At 52.6% G+C, this 18,722-nt stretch overlaps 1 protein-coding gene across 1 annotated transcript in view; it reads right to left on the reverse strand.

Annotated features, from left to right (window-relative positions):
- Positions 1-18,322, reverse strand: part of POU2F3 (POU class 2 homeobox 3) — a gene marked incomplete at both ends in the record, with an annotated part of 78,877 nt that extends 60,555 nt beyond the window's left edge. Inside the window, 2 exons of the mRNA XM_081240400.1 lie at positions 11,558-11,626; positions 18,295-18,322. Of these exons, the coding sequence (XP_081096526.1) occupies positions 11,558-11,626; positions 18,295-18,322 (97 nt within the window). The remainder of the gene's footprint in view (positions 1-11,557; positions 11,627-18,294) is intronic.
- Positions 18,323-18,722: the final 400 nt, after the last annotated feature.

An 18,722-nucleotide genomic window follows, 5' to 3' on the forward strand; every position in this document is an offset into this window, starting at 1 on the left:
ATTTAATCCTCACAACCACCCTATGAGTAGGTGCTCTTATTATCCCCATTTTACAGATGAGGAAACTTGAGGCTCCGAGAGGTTAATCAACTTGCCCAAGGGTACTGATTAGTAAATTGCCGAGTAGAAACTCAAGCCCACGTCTGCCCACCAGCCAAGGCTGACCACACCACAGTATATATTGACATACTATCTCCAAATGAAAACACATATGGAGTCACCACAGAAATTTGAGGGGGAAAAAAAAAGACCTTCAGGTTTTTCCAGAACTATAAACATCATCTAGTCTCCTTGAATCTGTACCATCCCTAAGCACTGGGTCCTGGGAGGAGGGGTCTTTCCACCAACTCCCTCCCCTTCTTCCGGCCATTTCCTGATTGCCTGGAGTCAGTTTGTTTGAGGGTCCTTCACCAAAGCACACTTCCCACTCCCAAGTGCAGGTGGATAAGACAGTGTGTTGGCCATGAGTGAACGAATTCACAGGTAGGTCTACTCAGGACACAGCCCATATTCCTAATAGAGGGTCCCTAAATTGGCCACTGGGTCACGTGTGGACACTCTGTCCTTCTGATACTAATACTGGCAAATAGCATTACTATGCGGCAGGCTCTGCTCTAAGCACCTTACACACGTTGGCTTATTCAATCCTCATGGCAGGGGCTTCCCTGGTGGCACAGCGGTTAAGAATCCACCTGCCAATGCAGGGGACACGGGCTCGAGTCCAGGTCCGGGAAGATCCCACATGCCGCGGAGCAACTACGCCTGTGCGCCACAACCACTGAGCCTGCGCTCTAGAGCCCGTGAACCACAACTACTGAGCCCACGAGCCACAACTACCGAAGCCCGTGTGCCTAGAGCCCATGCTCCGCAACAAGAGAAGCCACCACAATGAGAAGCCCGCGCACCGCAACAAAGAGTGGCCCCCGCTCGCCGCAACTAGAGGAAAACCCATGCGCAGCAACGAAGACCCAACACAGTCCAAAATAAAATAAATAAATTAATTAATTAATTAATTAAAGAAAAAACAAAAAAAATAGTTCCTCACTCTCCACAATATTAAAAAACAAAAACAAAAAAACATCCTCACAGCGACTCTAGGAGCCTATCCCTATTATTACCTCCATTTTACAGTCTAGGAAACCGAGCAGGGACATTAAGTAACCAGCCCAAGGTCATATAACTAGTAAGTAGAAAAGTTGGGATTCAAATACAGACTCTGGCTCCAAAGTCTATGCCCTTAATGCCTCCGCCTTGGTAAGCTGGGGGCAGCAGTGCCCTTCCTAACACGTTACAGGAACTGAGAGGTACAGCAACCCCCATCTTTCAAATAATAACCAGTGAGCACAAAGGGTCAGCATGTGCTCCCAGATCTCAGCATCTTAGAGCCGGAAGTGATCTTAGAGACTCTCAAGTTCAGACCCTTCGTCCAATGCACGAACTCAGGCCTGAAGACGGGAGGTGACTTGCTGACACAGGTTCATGGTAGAGATGAGTCCAGATTCCATCTCTCCTCACATCTCCTCAGCCAAACAAGAAAGTGCAGACTGTTTCTCCAGTTTCACTGGTGGAAAAACTGAGATGACTAGTCTGTTGTCAGCAGAGGGAGACAGGCCTGAGCCCAGGACCAGAGCTCACTCAATGGTCCTTAAGAGCCCAAGCATCCTTACGACACTGGGGGTAAACTGAGTTGGGGCTAGGCAGGGATGGGGACCCAGCTGGTTCTCGCGAGAGGCAGAGGTCACTAATACCCCACTCAGCCAACCACCCTCAAGCCTCCAGGGGCCTGAAGGGAGGGGACAGGGACAGGGTGGGAGCAGCCAGCCCAGTGCCACCTCCCTTTGATACCTTGGAGTCCGGAGCAGACATTTCCCAGCCGGCTTAACCCTTTTTGTGCGTGCTTCCCTTCTCAAGAAAACCTTAATCATCCTCATTTGAATTTCAAATGACCTCTCCCCTCTCCCCACTCCCTGCCCCAACAGGCTTTGAGGCAGGGATATGGAAATTCACCCTGCAGTATGGAAATCATTGCCCTATGCAAATTGGGCGCCAGGACCCCATCGTCATAGCAACCACTGGGTTTCCTCTCCTTTTGGCCCCTCTCTGGGCTCTCTGGCTTAGATTTTTTGTTCCTCTTCCCAGCAGGCAGGTGGGGCACCCCTCACCGAGGTGCCCAAAGGGGCCCAGACCTGCCAGGCTTCCTGCCTGCTTCTCTAGTGCAAATCTGGACCCAGATTTGGTCTCACCCAAGCGAGACCAACCGCTGTTTTTTCTCAGGCTAGCCTAATCCGAGGATGGGCTAGATGGTGGTGAGGAGGTTCTGGAGTCTGGAGGACACAGCGATGCTCCTAGAGGGGGTGACAGGAGAAGAGAGACCAAGAGGGCTTCGGTGGTGCCAGCGATAGGAGATAGAAAGCAGGGCACGGAACCTGTATGTAAAATGCCATGCAAATTAGCACCTATTATTTTTTGAGTCAGCAGCACTAGTGCTTTCTGGGGAGATGCCCGCAGCTCTGTTTCCCATGCTCCGAGCTTGGCACAAAGGCCTGCCCTACCTGAGTCTCCCAGGGCCCTGCTGTTACCCAGGAGCTCCCCCACAGTCAGCCCTAAGCCCATGGAGGATCCAGGAGGGGACTTTAAACTGTCCGTGGCTGAAGTCCCTAGAAATGAAATTCAGTCTCCTTTGAGGACTCTGGTCATTCGCTCAGCCTCCCCAGCCCTGTCCTACCAGACCCTCAGGCTCCAATGAGAGGAAGGCAGCCCCAGTTGGGATGACCTCATGCTGCTTCCCTTTTAAGGACATGTCTGCCCCTCTTCCCCTTGGCTGTGGGGAGTGGGGAGTGAGAGGATGCAAGGGGAGCTGCACCTGCCTCTCCCCTCAGCAGCTCTTCCTAAGGATGGGTCATCCTGGCAGAGCCCTTCCCTTCCCGAGGGGGACCCACTAGCAAATGCGGGCAGAGACTCCAACTTCCGTCTCCCCTGCCCCTCCTGTAGTTTCACAAACCCCCCGACCACCCCAGCCTGCCTTTGATAGAGCCTTGACCAGAAAGGAAGACTGCCAGGGGGTGTACCCCACCGCCAGACTGCCCACCCTGCCCTGAGGGCTTTGAAGTGGGGATTGTGTGAGTCCTGTGTGTTTGCGTGTGAGTGTGAGTTGGGCGTGTGTGTGTGTGTCTGTGTGTTTGGGAGTGGGGTGGACCGAGTGTAACTGCATTTCAGTTGTCCGGATTGGGGCTGCTCTTCAAGCCCTAAGACGTAACCCTAATTTGGCTGCTCATTTCTTTTCAGATTCTTTTTCCACTTGTTCAGCATATTTCCACACCAGGTGTTCATTGCTGTAACTGTTTCTTAAGGAGGAGGGTGGACCCAAGAGACCAAAAGCATTTACTCACAGTTTATGAGGGAGGGGGGCTGCAATTTGGGGGCCTTAGTGAAGGGCTAAGGCCCAGAAGCTACATCGTTGAGTCTCTGGATGCTGCTCAGGGCCTCTGTGTGTGTGTGTGTGTGTGTGTGTGTGTGTGTGTGTGTGTGTGTTGGTAGCGGGTTGGGGGTGGGTGTCATTTCACCCCTGGCAGCAAAGGATAGCCTGGAACCGACCTCTCCTGCTGGACCTCCCCATCATTGCCCCCACGGCACCGACAGTGGGAGTAGGAGGGATGCTGAGAAGGTCATAAGATGTATCCATTGCCCATGGGATGCCAAAGGAAAGGGGCATTCTTATGCACACTCTTATCCTCTAATGCAGGGCACCTCCAAGTGTGGTCCAACAGCCAGGCTGGTCTGAACTGCTCATTAAGGTCGGAGACCAGATGCGTCCAAACACAGAGAGTAAGAATTTAGAAATGTTCACAGCACCCCAAGTACGTCATTAGTGAGGGCTCCCTGTGGACGCAGTGTAGACAAGTCTGGGCCCTGTTGAATGTGTGTGGTGGGTACGAGCTGCATACCAGTCCTGCACGGTGGGACCGTGGACTGCTCTGTGACAGACCGGAAGTAAAACGACTGGTCCTGCAGCCCACGTTGTTTGAAGCGGTGCCCTAAGGAATGACCGATGATGAAACCAAGAGGAACTCCAGATGGTAAAAGGCAGCACACAGATGCCCCCCCACCCGGCCCCCTTGCTTTGTTCCCTCTTAGGCTGGAGAGAAAAGGAGGTCCATGTTCTTCTGGGGGCTGCAGAGATGGCAGCTGGGGCGGGGAAGGTGGCCTTCCTTGAAGAGATCTCCGAAAGGAAGAGGGACGGGTGCCAGGCAGGACTTGGTGCATTCACCTGCACTGGTGCTAAGGTTTAACATAATTTTATATTTACAAACATACCTGCTACCCAGAGGCAAGTATTAATTTAGTCCATATGGACTATTACCCCTCTTGAGATTGCGACATACACACTCCTAACACACTCATATATAGTGTGCTTAGACTTTAAAGTATCTTGACTCATTTCTGGACATGAATGTGTTATAAATCTCCTGATTTCAAGCAACATATAAAAAAAAAAACCACTGCTATTAAAAATACTTCACGGGCTTCCCTGGTGGCGCAGTGGTTGAGAGTCCGCCTGCCGATGCAGGAGACATGGGTTCGTGCCCCAGTCCAGGGAGATCCCACATGCCGCGGAGCGGCTGGGCCTGTGAGCCATGGCCGCTGAGCCTGCGCGTCTGGAGCCTGTGCTCCACAACTGGAGAGGCCGCAGCAGTGAGCGGCCGGCGTACCGCAAAACAAACAAACAAACAAAAAAAAAAACCACTTCACAACACTTTCATCTGAGCAGCATGGTCCTGCCCTGTGGGGTTGGGTTTGGGACTAGATGGGTGAGAAAGTGTGGCCCAGGTGGGAGCTGCTGTAGTGGCTCTTTTATTTGCAGAGGTTCTCTGTGTGCTAGAGGCAGGTACCTCCTGACGCCACAGGCTGCTCTCACGAGACCTCTGGCACACACAGCCACAGTATGAAGCCTGGATGGTGAATTAGTACCTCCTCATCTCCCTGCACAGAAACTGGAAACGTGGTGAGATGGAAGCCACTCTGGTTTGAGAAGGCCAGAACCAGGGGCAAGGGGCATATGCTGCAGCATGAGGGTTGTAGACAAGAGATAGGAAAGGACTTCCCGACACTGAGAATTGTATCCTACAAGAATAGGTGGCCAAGAGAAATTGTGGGGTTAGCTTTTCTTAAGGATGGAGGATAAATGAGGGGAAAATAGCTCTAAGAACAGGATCCTTTATTTCCCAGGGATGGTTTTGAAATGTCTTCAAAGGAAGAGAGAGGTATGGACAAGACATCCTCTCAGAATCCAGGGATTCATATCAGTTCCCCCTGGACATCTGGAGGGGCTGTGGCTTCCTTTTTGTCCTCCAGAGAGGTAAGGGCGAGAGTGGGTACAGACCAAGGCACAGGACCAGAGTCACCAGGCTTGAACCCTAGAGCCCACCCAGCTCATTCTCTTCACTTTACTGCCCCAAGCCCTCTCCCCACCCCATATTATGACAAGGAAACTCGAGTCTAAGGCACAAGCAGACTTGTCCCACACTGCTCAGTGACAGAGCTTTGTCTTGTCTCCTGAACATTTCTGATAATTATCAACCTAATGATGGACTGTATTTGTATGGTGACATACACTCTGCAACGTGCTTTCACACCCACTCTGTCATTTAATCATAAAAGGGTGTGTGTGTGTGTGTGTGTGTGTGTGTGTGTGTGCGCGCGCGCACCCATGTGTCTCATTTAGAAAGAGCTGTCAATAGGAGACTGTTCCGCACCTTCCCCCAAGTCTCACCTCACCCCAGGTACTTCCTAGACTTCTCTTGTCCTCTCTGTCATTGAAAGAATAGTTTTATTCCATAAACATTTGGGTTAAAACCCACACACGTCTCTAGAGCCTTCTGCCTGTTTCTGCCTGGAGCTGCACCTCTTCGTCGCAGTGAGACGTAGTTTCTTTATCCTTGGCTCTTTTCTTGGGGACTCGGTAGGGTGGAGATGGCGAGGTCCCAGGAATGAACTGACCAAGACGGGGTTTCTCTTCTTGGGTCAGTTACTCATTATTTCCTCGGGCCTTAAGGAGAATCACTAACCTCTCTGGCCTCCCCTATGTAATCGTGTCCATTCCGTCTTAAAACCATGCAGAAAGTTGCCAGATTTAAGTGAGGAGACTTTCTGCATAGGGTCCCCACACAGCTAACTCCCCTGGATGGTCCCTCCAGACGGTGGGACACGGTGAGCCAGTTCACCTCTCAGTTAAGCAACTGAAGCAAAGAAGAAGGCCAGCAGGAAGGGATGACTGACAGAGTCCAGTCCCCACCCCCTCCCTTCTTGCTCCCCTTTTCCTCCCCTGGGCTCCCCTCGTGGAGCCCTTCCTTCCCAGATCTCTGAGCAGGACAAGGGTCCTAAGCCGTCTGCTCCACTGTCATCTGGACCTGCAATCCCCCACTCCACCAATGACAACTGAATCTGCAGAATGTGGGGAGCCTGGGCTGGTGTGTTGGTGAGGCTGGCTCAGGATGAGAGAAGAGATGGAGACAGTTCTCTCCAAGGCCAGATTCTCACCCTCCACAGTTCACCAAGGGGAGTAAGTGGACCCCAGCTCTTTCCCTCTCTTCCCCAGCAAGCACATTTTGGCACCAGACAAGGCTTCTGCCTCTTGGATGAAACCAACCCCCCAGCAGGGGCTTGGCTCTCCTCCGGCCAAGGAGGAGAGCCAAGCCCCTTGGCTGGAGCCACCTGCCATAATTTCGGCATCTCCCTGATGCAGCCACGCTCTTGTGTCCTCTGTCCCTGGTTTTCCTGTGCTGGTCCCCAGTCTTCCCACCACCATCTCTGGGTAAATAGTCACTAGAAACACCCAAGTTTAATTCTGTCATTTGCTAGATACAGAATCTTGGTGAAACCAGCTAACCAGCCTCAATTGCCCCATCTGCAAAGTGGGATGGTGTCATCTACCCTCACGGAATTGTTGTAAAGTCCAAAGGCACTGTTGGAACGTGCTCTTCCAAACACAAGTTGGCCCTGTGATCCACTCCACCATGAAGCCCTGGAGGAAAGCTCCTGGAAAACAGGGACTGTTTCATCATCTTTCTGAGCCCAGGGTCTGACAGGAGCCAGGACTGCCAGCGAGGTCGGAGAAGAGGGCGGAGCCTGAACAGAGCAAGGCAGCTGGAGGAGTCAGAGGAGAGCGGGCTGAGAGGGACGGTGGAAGGAGGGGATATAGGGGCTGAGGGAGGTGACGGGCTAGACGGGCAGAGCTCAGGGCTGAGGAAGTCCCCACACAAATGCACGGTGTGGGAACTGATGGCAGAGAATTTGGAAAAGCAGAACTGCATACACATCTTTAAAAATTCAGCCCTTAGAGACTCTCCAGCCCCAAATCCTCCTTAATGGGGAGGAAAATAAATGTCTGGGTGGGAAAACATTTGCCCAACAATCTGCAGGGAGTTAATAGCCTGGAGTCAGGACTGAGTTTGATTACTGGTTAGAAGCTGTGTGATCCTGGGCTGGGTAGTTTCTCATTCTGAGCCGCAACTTCCTCATTGATAAAAATGGCAATTGTAAGAATTAAATGAGGTAATGCATGTACAGTTGGCTCCATGTGCCTGGGTATGGGCAGGAGGCTCCGTGGATGTGACTGGCCTTTCCCTTCCTCCTCCCAAGCCCACCGTATTTGTCCTCCCCTGTGTAGGAGGCTACACTGTGACCAGAGTGGTCAAAAGGCATAGGGTTATCTGCTTGGGTGCTTGGGGATGGTCAGTTATGGAGCTGGGAGCTTTTGAAATGTGGGTAAGGCTATGTTCTTATCAACCACTCAGTTGAGAACCGGAAAAAAAAAAATTGGTGTCAGCCTCAAGAAGGAAGGAAAAGTAAAAACGGGAAGTAAAAGGAAGGATAGAAAAGCTGATAGTTCAGAAATCTAGAAACAGCTTGGCTTCAGTCTTCTGCGGGGTGTGGAAACAACACTGGCCAGGGGACTGGGAGCCTCCTCTGGTCCCGAGTGCTGTCACAAAGACACTGAATTTATCCTCTGTCCACCCATGCCTCGGCTTCCTCACAGACCGCAGGAAAGGAAAGGATGAGCTAGCTGCCCTGCCAGGTCTCTACCAGCCGGGAGGTCTGTGTCTGGACTAGAGAACGCTCTCCTTTGCAGTCCTGGCCAGTGTGGAGGGGAAATTCACTTCCCTTTCCCAGCTCCCACCTCATGCACCTTGGGGATTTCACACAACACAGAGGGTGCTCTCAGGGAGCTGGGGCTTTCTAGGTCACCTTTGTTTATAGTTTCTTCAAAACCCAGAGACAAACCACCCCTTAATTCAGGCCCTGTTGGGAAGGGGAATCTGCCTTTTAAAATCCAAAGGAAGCCATTAAACCAAGCTGGTAATCACTGTGACTCATGATAAGCTTTCCTCTGTAAAAAATGAGTCAGAATGACTTTCCAGGAAGTTTGGTTACTTTAATGAGCTGCCTCTTTTTTTCTTGCCCTTACAAACATGCAGTAATTTGACAGTCACCTAAGTAAGGATGCTACCAGCCACCAAGCTGAGCCACTAGAAGTGAAGGATCTGGGAATGGAGGCATTCTGACAGCATTAACTAAAGGGTCTCCTTGGAGTTGAGGAGGACCCACACAGAATCTTTCCCTGAATGGTGGAAGGAACAAAATCAACCTGTAGGGTTGACCCACTCGGCCTGAGTGAAGGGGAGAAGGGCACCCCAGCTACCTGCAGCCCCAGAACACTTAGCAGCAAGTCTCGTTGTGTATATTACAGAATCACAGAATCTTAATGATGCCATCAGAGGAAATGATGACTGCAGCTGTCATGTGCCAAGCACTGTGCTAAGGGCTTTAAATATCTCAGCTAACTCTCAACCCACTCTCTAAGATGGACATTAATTGTCCTCTATAGAAGAGATGAGGTTAAAGTAACTCATCAGATCATATAAACCAGTAAGCAGCAGAGCTGTGATTTTTACCCCCAGGTCTGTTTGATTCTAAATCCATACTCTTCAAAGGTCATCTGTTCCTGTCTCCTAGGGAAGCAAAGTGGCTGGTCCAAGGTCACATTTTGAACTGGCAGACACTGAGATGACACTCGTATTCTGAAAGTCTCGGTTTATGTTCAGACTCTTTCTCCTTCAACCTAGTCTGTGCAAGCGCCCACAGTCCCAGACAGGAGGCCAGAACTTGCTGAGATTGCCTGTAACGCCTGAACCTTCCTAATCCCCACCTAGGTTCTGAACTCCCTCTGTCTCCTGGATGGCTTTTCAGGGCTTCATGTAGGTCCTTCTCACTCCTGACGCAGCTGCCTTGACTTGGTCCCATAACTTTGTGATAGCTCTGCTGTCCTGCTAAGCGTGGTCTTCCACCCACATGGACATTCTCTTAGCTGTGTCACCACATACCTGGGGCAATACACCTGGCCCAGGTGAAGAGTTGGCTCTAGCCAGCCTGCTACTGGGAAAGGGTGACTCAACTTCTGCATCAAGGCTTCTGGACTCTGGTTTTTCTCTAGGGAAGAGTTCAGAGCAGAGAGGTACCTATTATTACTCATCAGGTAAACAGATATGAAAGCCTTGCTGGAGTTCTGGAGATTAAAGGGAATTTTCTTCACAACTGGGGAGAACAGATACCCCACTCCACAGACCCTTAGTAAAACGTACTCAGCTAATAAATCAACTGACAAATGGTTGCAATTGGCCCACTCTCTCCAAGCTTAACTCTTCCCAGACACAAAGCAAAATATAAAACATGTACCACTGGGCTTCCCTGGTGGCGCAGTGGTTGAGAGTCCGCCTGCCGATGCAGGGGACACGGGTTCGAGCCCCGGTCCGGGAAGATCCCACATGCCACGGAGCGGCTGGGCCCGTGAGCCATGGCTGCTGAGCCTGCGCGTCCGGAGCCTGTGCTCCACAACGGGAGAGGCCACAACAGTGAGAGGCCCGTGTACCGCAAAAATAAAAAACAACATGTACCACTACCCATGTAAACAGACAGTTTCAATACTAAATTGAGGGTGGAGGAGCGGAAAAGTTTATGGTAAATGTATGCTGCAGATGCCTCCACAAGACCCCCAATTGTCATGTCCCTGATCCTGAGTCTTTTAGCTTCAAGAATGGAAGTAGACCGCACCTGAAGACTTGGGAAAAGATTTGAGCTCTGGGGGACATCAATTCTCTTCCACTTCTAATTTCAATACCTCTAATGATCCAGATGAAAGACTAATTGAGGTCTTGTTGGGATACTATTAAAGTTATTTGGTGGTGTTACAATTTATGCTCATCTTTCTTTAAGTTCTTTTTAATTATATGGAGCTTTCAAAGCCAGGTTTGGACTATGGAGTTAAAAGCAGAGAGCTATGAAACTTTCTTCTCAATTCTTCCCTGTCCTCTTCCTTTTATTCACAAAGCAAAGTCTTCTATAGGCACCAAGCCCTCCTTTCTGGGTCTGTTTGCCACCCACATGCATGTAATTTGGAAGAGGAACACTTGTACATGGGCCTTTTGATTAGTTCCTTGAGTAGCATTATTGAGAAATCTGGGGTTAAAAGGCCTTAGTTCCCCTCTACCAGAGACACATTCTGCCTTCTGTCAGTCAGTAGCAGCTGGGAACACAGCCTGCTGCTTCTAGGGGTCTTGAAAAAAAATGGTACTGGTGAACCTAGTTGCAGGGCAGGAATAAAGAGGTAGACATAGAGAATGGACTTGATGATGTGGGATGGGAGGGGGAAGCCGAGGCGCAGTGAGAGTAGCATCGACATACATACACTATCGAATGTAAAAATAGTTGGCTGGGGCTTCCCTGGTGGCGCAGTGGTTGAGAGTCCGCCTGCCGATGCAGGGGACACGGGTTCGTGCCCCGGTCCGGGAAGATCCCACATGCCACGGAGCGGCTGGGCCCGTGAGCCATGGCCGCTGAGACTGCGCGTCCGGAGCCTGTGCTCCGCAACGGGAGAGGCCACAGCAGTGAGAGGCCCACGTACCGCAAAAAAAAAAAAAAAAAAAAAAAAAAAAAAAAAAAGTTGGCTGGTGGGAAGCAGCCGCATAGCACAGGGAGATCAGCTCGGTGCTTTGCGATGACCTAGAGGGGTTGGATAGGGAGGGTGGGAGGGAGGCTCAAGAGGGAGGGGATATGGGGACACATGTATGTATATGGCTGATTCGCTTTGTTGTGCAACAGAAACTAACAGGATATTGTGAAGCAATTATACTGCAATAAAGATCTATTAAAAAATAGTAAAAAAAAACTAAAAGCCAAAAAGCAAATGTTACTTAAAAATGAAAAAAACAAAAAGTGACTCTCCTCCCTAACTTCTTGTTTGTTTCTAAGGATCTGGCCCTTTCCTAGCCTAGTTTCAGAGGCTTTGTTCAGCTGTAGACCAATGTCTACTGTTCAAAGGCTCCAGGGTCATACCCCCTGTCTCTAGGGAATCCCTTCATTGCCTAAGACCCAGCCTTTGGGTCTGATTGGCTGAAAGACCAAGCCAGAAGAGATACCACATTATTCCATTATTCGATGAATTCCAGTAACTCTGTCCTGCCCTTGCTTTTCTGTTTCATTTCCCAGAAGAGAAGACCCTTACCTGTCTCCACCTGGCTGAGAGCACTTCGAGCAACTGTAGAATCTGCTACATCCCCACTCATCTTGATATCTGCAGGGAAAACACAACTGACTTTAGTAACAGGTCACAATTTTTCTCGCTATGACATATGTGGCTTTAACTAAACAGCGAAGATGAATATGTAATTACCACAAGCATCAGACTTTCAAATTCCTGATTCCTAAACATACAACTACTAGAATATTCATAAGCTCGGGGCACATATCCCCTCCTCCCAGACTTGCCTCCTTTCCCCCTTTCTCCAGGGCTACTGCAGGGTCTCTCCCCTTTGCATCATTCATTGCCCCTTCCTTCTATCACCAGGCTCAGTTGGTAAAAATTTAACAAGGGGAAGGGTACAGCGGAGGGTGGGGAATGGGGGAGAATGCTTCTCATTCTCCTTCTGCATTTCCTTTGGGATTTGGGGAATGTCTGTTATTTTTTAAAGTAGCGTAAGAAATATCCATCTCCCGTCCTCCCCCTCATAATCACTCTACCTTGAGAGGTAAGAGTACCCTTGAACCAAGGCTTGCCCTTCTCATCTTTTTTAGCCAATCCTGCCTCTATTCTCTGCCTGATTCTCAGAGGTCAACCCACTGTCTGGTGAGCAAACCCTGGCTCCTGTGTGGCCCTCCTTGGGAACCCTTACCTTCTCTCCTACTCCTTCAACGTTCTCAGTAAGAAAGGGATGGCAGGCGGGTCAGTGCCCCGCCGAGAGAGAAGACCTACACAAGGCCCCCTGTCTCAGCCCCCAAGTGCTGCGGGCCTGGCCTCTCTGCCCTGCTTCATTTCAATAAATTAAACATTTACCCACAACAGACAGCTGCCACTGCCTAAGAGGCCCCCAAGTCTCCTCAAGGGTCAGCAAAGAGAAGGAAAGAGACAACTTTGAGCTAACTCACTCTCAGCTCCTCTCCTTATGAAGCCACCCAAATACTGAAGCCGTTAAAGACAGAAGAATATTTTATTCAAATCGTGTTGACCCCCCCACCCCCACCCCTTCTCTGGGGCAGCACTTTAACTCTTTCAAACCAGATAAAGTCTTGGTGAGCCAATTTGCATACCCGGCTCCCCAGCCAATCCCGGGTAAGCAGGCCTTCTTAATTTGCGCCACGTAATCAGGCCGTTGACAGTCTGGATGCCTGAGGTCTGGAGATGATCAGGATGAGGGAGAAGGGTGGACCTCCGCCCCAGGAAAAGCAGGAAGAAACCGACTTTTCTTTCTTCTTCTTCTTCTTTTTTTTTTAGGGCAATGATGTGTGTGGCTCTGGCAGAGATTTAAAGTGTGGTCCCAGGGGGTGTAGTGACTGCAATGTGGGAGGGGTGACTGCCATGCCAAGCAAGACAGAGATGGGGAGTCCCGAGGTTCTCCAGCCCTTGGAACACCCCAGGAGCAGGGGAGGGAGTAAGCAACCTTGGGAGCCACTGTAGTTTGAGGAATAGTTTTGAGACCGGTCAAAGTGATGACTCCCAGGTAAATACTTGGAGCTCCTCCGTACAGCCCTCCCCAGACATCCACACTGTCCTGCGTGGTTACAGACCTCTAGGGGAAACCCTGCAGCGACACTTGCCACCCCTCTCAGTGTGCTACATTTAAGAAGGCATTTCTCCAGCCTAACCAAAGTCCTTCCTGCTGCAGTTTGAAACTTTTTGTACAGTCTGTCATGCATGAATATGCAGAGTAACTAGTGTGGGCCACCTGGACATGCCTGCAAAGGGCTTCTGCTACTCCACGCTTTCTGCTCCAGTGGGGAAATGGGCTTAGCTTTGTGCCACCCATGAAGTCGCACGCTGGAGCTGGGCATTGCCTATTACAGGTCGGCTCAGTCACACTTCCCCATAGGGATCCTTCAACAGTGCTGAGAAAACATCAGAGACTGCTGGGAAGGGGTGGGAGTGGGTGAGTGCTCACCCTCAGTGGGCTTTTTTTTTTTCTTTTTTTTTTTTGCGGTACGTGGGCCTCTCACTGTTGTGGCCTCTCCCGTTGCTGAGCACAGGCTCCGGACGTGCAGGCTCAGTGGCCATGGCTCACGGGCCCAGCCGCTCCGCGGCACGTGGGATCTTCCCAGACCGGGGCACAAACCTGTGTCCCCTGCGTCGGCAGGCGGACTCTCAACCACTGCGCCACCAGGGAAGCCCTCTCAGTCGGCTTTTAAAGCTGCTTCAGTAGCGCCGGGAATTCAGAGCATGGGTTTTGACAGCAGACAGACCTGGATTTAATCCCAGTGCCATCCTAACCAGCACAGGGGGACACTAGCCACATATTTGAACCTCAGTTTTCTCAGCTAAAAAAAAAAAATGAGAAAAATGATACTTCCCAGAGTTATAATGAGGAGCAAATAAGATACTGAATGAAAACCGCCTGGCACAGTTCCTGGCACAAAGGAAGCACGTGATCAATGAATTAACTAAACAGATACTTAGGCTTCGATCGGAGTCCCCTTGTCCCATTACATTAAACAGCTTTGGTTTTTCTGTCTAAGCACTATCATAATTTGTCCTTTACCTGGGAAGCCATCTGCATTCTCCACATTCTGACTTCATGGGAAAAACGCTCAAGGGGACAAGAAGAGTTTAAGAGGTAAGGAGGGTGGGATGATGAACAGGTATTCTGAATCAACTTATTTCAAACATCTGACGTTTAAGAAGGGTAACTTTTTAGCTAAACCATAATTCTATGCCTGTAACCCAAACACTCCTCCAACACCCATTCCCTGCACCACCTTTAACTCTACCCAAAAGCCATCTCTCTGATCTTTCAAATTAGCATAAAAGGTAGTCCTAATCATGTCTAACAATAACTTTTGAAGGAGTCAAAGGCTCCACACTCTGACAGGACATCTACTCATTGGATGTACCCATTATGGGAGCAACATTGTGACACTTTGGGATTGGACAGGGGTTTGAGTCTGAATGGAGGGTCAGGCTGAGATGATCTGTAAAACCTCTTAACTCCCATAGGCTGCTAAGACACTGAGAACCTGTTCCTGTTGGGTAGGAGGCCGAGGCTGATGGGTGGGACGAGCTCTTGGGTCTCAGCCTAAAAATGGGCCAACACCGAAACTCGCCGAGACGCCGTAACCCTTCGCCTGGCGGACAGCACTTGCCGGAGGTGAGTGAGAGAGATGTGGGGTGCGGTCAGGCTTCTCTGCTCTTCTAATCTCAGCTGGCAACTGAGGAGGCTCCTTGCCATCACTCCCTTCCCTGGGGAGGCTCAGCTGCTTCGTGTAAGAACCCAGATACCAGACACAGCCCCTTATCTGCTTCACCGGCGCTGCCACCCACTGAAGCTAGAGCGAAATGTTGGCTGCTGGCCTTGCCCTCCCTGTGCCTTGGCATGACCCAGCAGCAGCCCCTCCTTACACATCTGTGAACCAGGATGTGTGTGAACCTCCAGGAGCAAAGTCCAAGGGGCAGCACTTCCCCAGGCTGCAGGCTGAGTGTCCACAGTGTCCTGGACCTCCTGGGTCCAGGCTATGCCAGGAAAGCAAAAGGCCCACTACTCTCTCTCCTACTGTCCATCTTCATCTCTTCGGAAGGGACTGGAGCTCCCTCCTGACTTCTCCCTCCCACACCCACTGCTGCAGGCGCTTCTACCAGAGGGAATTCAAGGGGCCCACCGGTCCTACTTCTGAGCTAGCCAGGGCTCCAACTCTCCCCTGGAGGAGATGCCTCTCGCCTCTTCTTCAAGAGAAATGCACTTCCTCTCAAGAGACCTTCCAACCCAGTGGTCCTGAGCTGGAACTGGTATCAGTCTGTGAGACTTGATCCTTCTTTCCCAGCTGATAGGGAACAGCTCACAGTGAGGAAAAGGGCAAAAAAGAGATGCTCTGGGACTAACCAGGTGTCCCCCTCCGGCTGGTTTCCCACTGTTTCCTCCATCTCTTCTCTCCCTCCTGAGCTTTCTGTCTGACTCTTGTCTACCTGCATTGGGCCTGGGAGGGAGGAGCCCCTCCTTAGCCAGGGTGCTCCCCCTGTGTCTGGTGACCTCATGCCTGCTCAGGTGTTTGTGCTCCCACGTGAGAGGTGTTCTACAAAATACAAAGTGCTGAGGTCCCAGGCCAACCTGAATCACGGCTGGTACCCAGGTTATCAGAGCAAAAAGATGGGCTGACTCAGGGGCCGCAGTGCTTACAGAGCTGCTGAGCGGGGGACCTTACGCACTACTTTGTGTGCCCCTGCTCCCCCTCCAACCCCCCCCACCAAACTGTTGCAGTAGATCAATGGAGGGGGAATCCCCAAGGGCCTAGGACTGGGGATTTACGGGGCAAGTGCTGTTTATAAAGCATCCGCAGGACACAGGATCACTGGGAGGGGAAAAATAGGGCTCAGAAGAGACCAGATGTCCACAGAGAGGATCCTGGACTGAGAGACCCTAGAGAGGGGCCCCCAGGGAGACACTCCATAGACGGATCCTCCCTCAGAGACCCCACAGCAGGGCCCTCGATGAAAGACCTTACAAAGATGACCCCGGACTAAAAAGCCCACTGAGAAGACCCAGCAAAGGGAGCCCTCGAATGGAGATCTAGTTAGAGAGGCCCCACAGAAAGTCCCAAACTGAGCGATCCCTTTGAGGTCTCCAAAGAGGAACCAGACACCACAGAGGGGCCAGGAAACCTCACAGGGAGGCCAGACAGCCCTGAGGGGAGATAGACTACAGAAGCGGGCTGGGGAGCAGTGGCAAACAAATGTAGAGAGATGACTCAGGTCACCCACCTGAGGTAGACAGGTGGACGGAGAACCCACCTGAGGAGTCAGCGCACCCTGGGTTTAGCTCAATCTCCCCCTTTGTGTCTGCCTGCCGGGGACAGGGCTGGGGGAGGTGCCTGGGCTTCTGAAAAGCGTCAGCCTGGAGCTTCCTCCCAGGCCAGGCATGGAGGGCTTGGCCTCCTCACCTCAAGCTCACCCTCTCTTTCCTGCTCTCGGCTAGATCTTCTTAGCCCCCAGGCGGCCTCCCTGCTGGGTCCCAGCTGCCCCCCCTCCTCCCACTTCCCCCAGAGCAGGAGCCTCCAGTAGACGATGAAGTGGAAACCCCCCAGGAAGTCTCTGATCTTGGTCCTAAAGAACTTCCCACTGGGGGCGTGCCTTCAGGTCTTGCTGCCATGCACGCTTAGGCCTCCTTGGTGGAAAGTGGAGGAAGGAGAACCCGGGATCTGCCCCCAGCTATGTCCAGCTCCATGCTGGTGCTATGAGGTCTGAAAATGGACTTTCCCCAACCATTGGATGATACCCAGTTGGATGATTCTTTCCGCCACACCGAGCCCTCCCTGGCATGTCCTAGCACCTGGGGATCCGCTCAGAGCTAACACCTCACCGTCTGCTGGTTTTCACTCAGCCCCACCAGGACTGCGTCTGGGAAACTGGGTCTCCCCCTGCACCCACTGCTGCTTGATTTCAAGGATTGGCGGCTCCAGGAAGGGCCAAAGCCTCCAGCCTGCCCTGCTCCTTGGGGTAGGTCACGAGAAGTGACTCGCTCACTCTTCCTCCAGAAAGGAGAGCAGGTAACAAAATTCCCGACAACAGCCCTGAAGTCCTTAATGAAGGTCATTCATTGGGTGTTGCCCCCTTTAAGAGGCAAGTTGCTGGTTTGAAATGGCCAAATCAGGCTCAGCTTTCTCCACGTCAGTCTGTCTCTGCTCAGGCCCTCAGACCTCCAGAAGGCCCACCCCGACACCAAGTCCAACCTCCTGGATTAGGAGCTCCGGTCCTTGCCCGGCTGTGGAAGGAGGGATCAGCAGGGTGAATGGAGGGGCCTTGGTTCACTCCATGCCCATAGACCTTTCACGCAGGGGAAACTGACTCCCGGAAAAGCATTTCCATGGCCTACGTTCCCACCCCTGAAGAGAGGAGGGCTTGGTATCTAAATCCATGGGACATGGAACACAGAGGATGTATCTCTCACTGCCCCCGCCCCCAGACACAGAGATGGAAGCGCTTTCCCACAGGGCCCTGTGCAGGCTGCTCCTCCTGTGGGTCCCACAGAGCTCCGGCTCAGCCCCTGCACGTGGACTCCCCAGCCCCACCGCGCACCAGCCTACGGCACTACCTAGACTCACGGGGCAGGGGAGCAGGTACACCTTCACGGGTGGGGTCTGCTCCACCTCCTCTCCCAACACACATGGGGACAGGTAGACTCACCTCTGATACACACGGACACATGCTTCCCTAGGCCCTGATCAATACGTGTGCACCATGGCACCTGCCCCAGATGTGCCTCTGTAAATGCTCAGCTCCACTCACTTTTCCTAGGCACCCCCTAGACCTTACAAATATCCACTCTCCCTATACTTCACGTAAATGCCTGGGACACCAAACACGCAACATGTGGATACACGTATTTCCCTCACTTCTGCACTCCAAGGTCCACACCCCTGGCTGAGCCAGTGAGCCACCCTTCTGCAACCAGTGAACAGGGCAACTTCCCCGAGACTACCACAGCTCAGCACGCCCAGGTCCCACACGGCTGCGGCTCTCAGATGCCAGCGCTCTCCAGATGCGAGGCTTCAGAAGCCCGCCCACCCTCCACCGTAGCCCCTACCTTCATTCTTCCCCAAAGTCCCCCATATGTACCCTGCGCCCGCCCGCTCGGGGTGACCCGCTATCCACACTGCCCTCTCCTGGCCGCTGGGAAACAAGACCCCCCGAGAGCGGCGCCCCTGTCCTTCGCCCCTGCCCGAGCACAGCGACACCTGTCAGAGCTCCCGCCCTCCGCCCCTCACCTGGGTGCATGGGTTCCAGATTCACCATCCTGCCCCAGGCCGGGCCAAAGCCAGCTTCCCCCCAGGCCCCTCGCGGCTGCCCCAGCCGGGCCCCCGGGGAAGCCAGGGTCTCCTTCCGCCCGCCCCCGGCCGCCGCCGCCGCGGGAGCCGCCGCCGGAGCCGCCGCCGGAGCCGTCGCCGCAGCCGTCGCGCGCTCCGCTGCTCCCTCCCGCCCACCCGGCAGCACTCGGCGCGATGGGATTGCCACACGCCCCAGGTGAGCACGCGGCGCGGCGGGGCGGGGGCCGAGGGCCACGCCCCCTGGCAGGGCCCCCGCGCCTGGCCCCCGGCCCAGGCAAAGCAGCGATTTGCATTCGGGGAGCCGGGGGCCGTGGCGGGGCGGGGGGGGGGGGCAGGCGGTGCTGCCGGGGCGGGTCCTGACCCTGCGG

The sequence above is a fragment of the Mesoplodon bidens genome (assembly GCF_964165515.1).
Source record: "Mesoplodon bidens genome assembly, chromosome: 7".
Taxonomy (NCBI): domain Eukaryota; kingdom Metazoa; phylum Chordata; class Mammalia; order Artiodactyla; family Ziphiidae; genus Mesoplodon; species Mesoplodon bidens.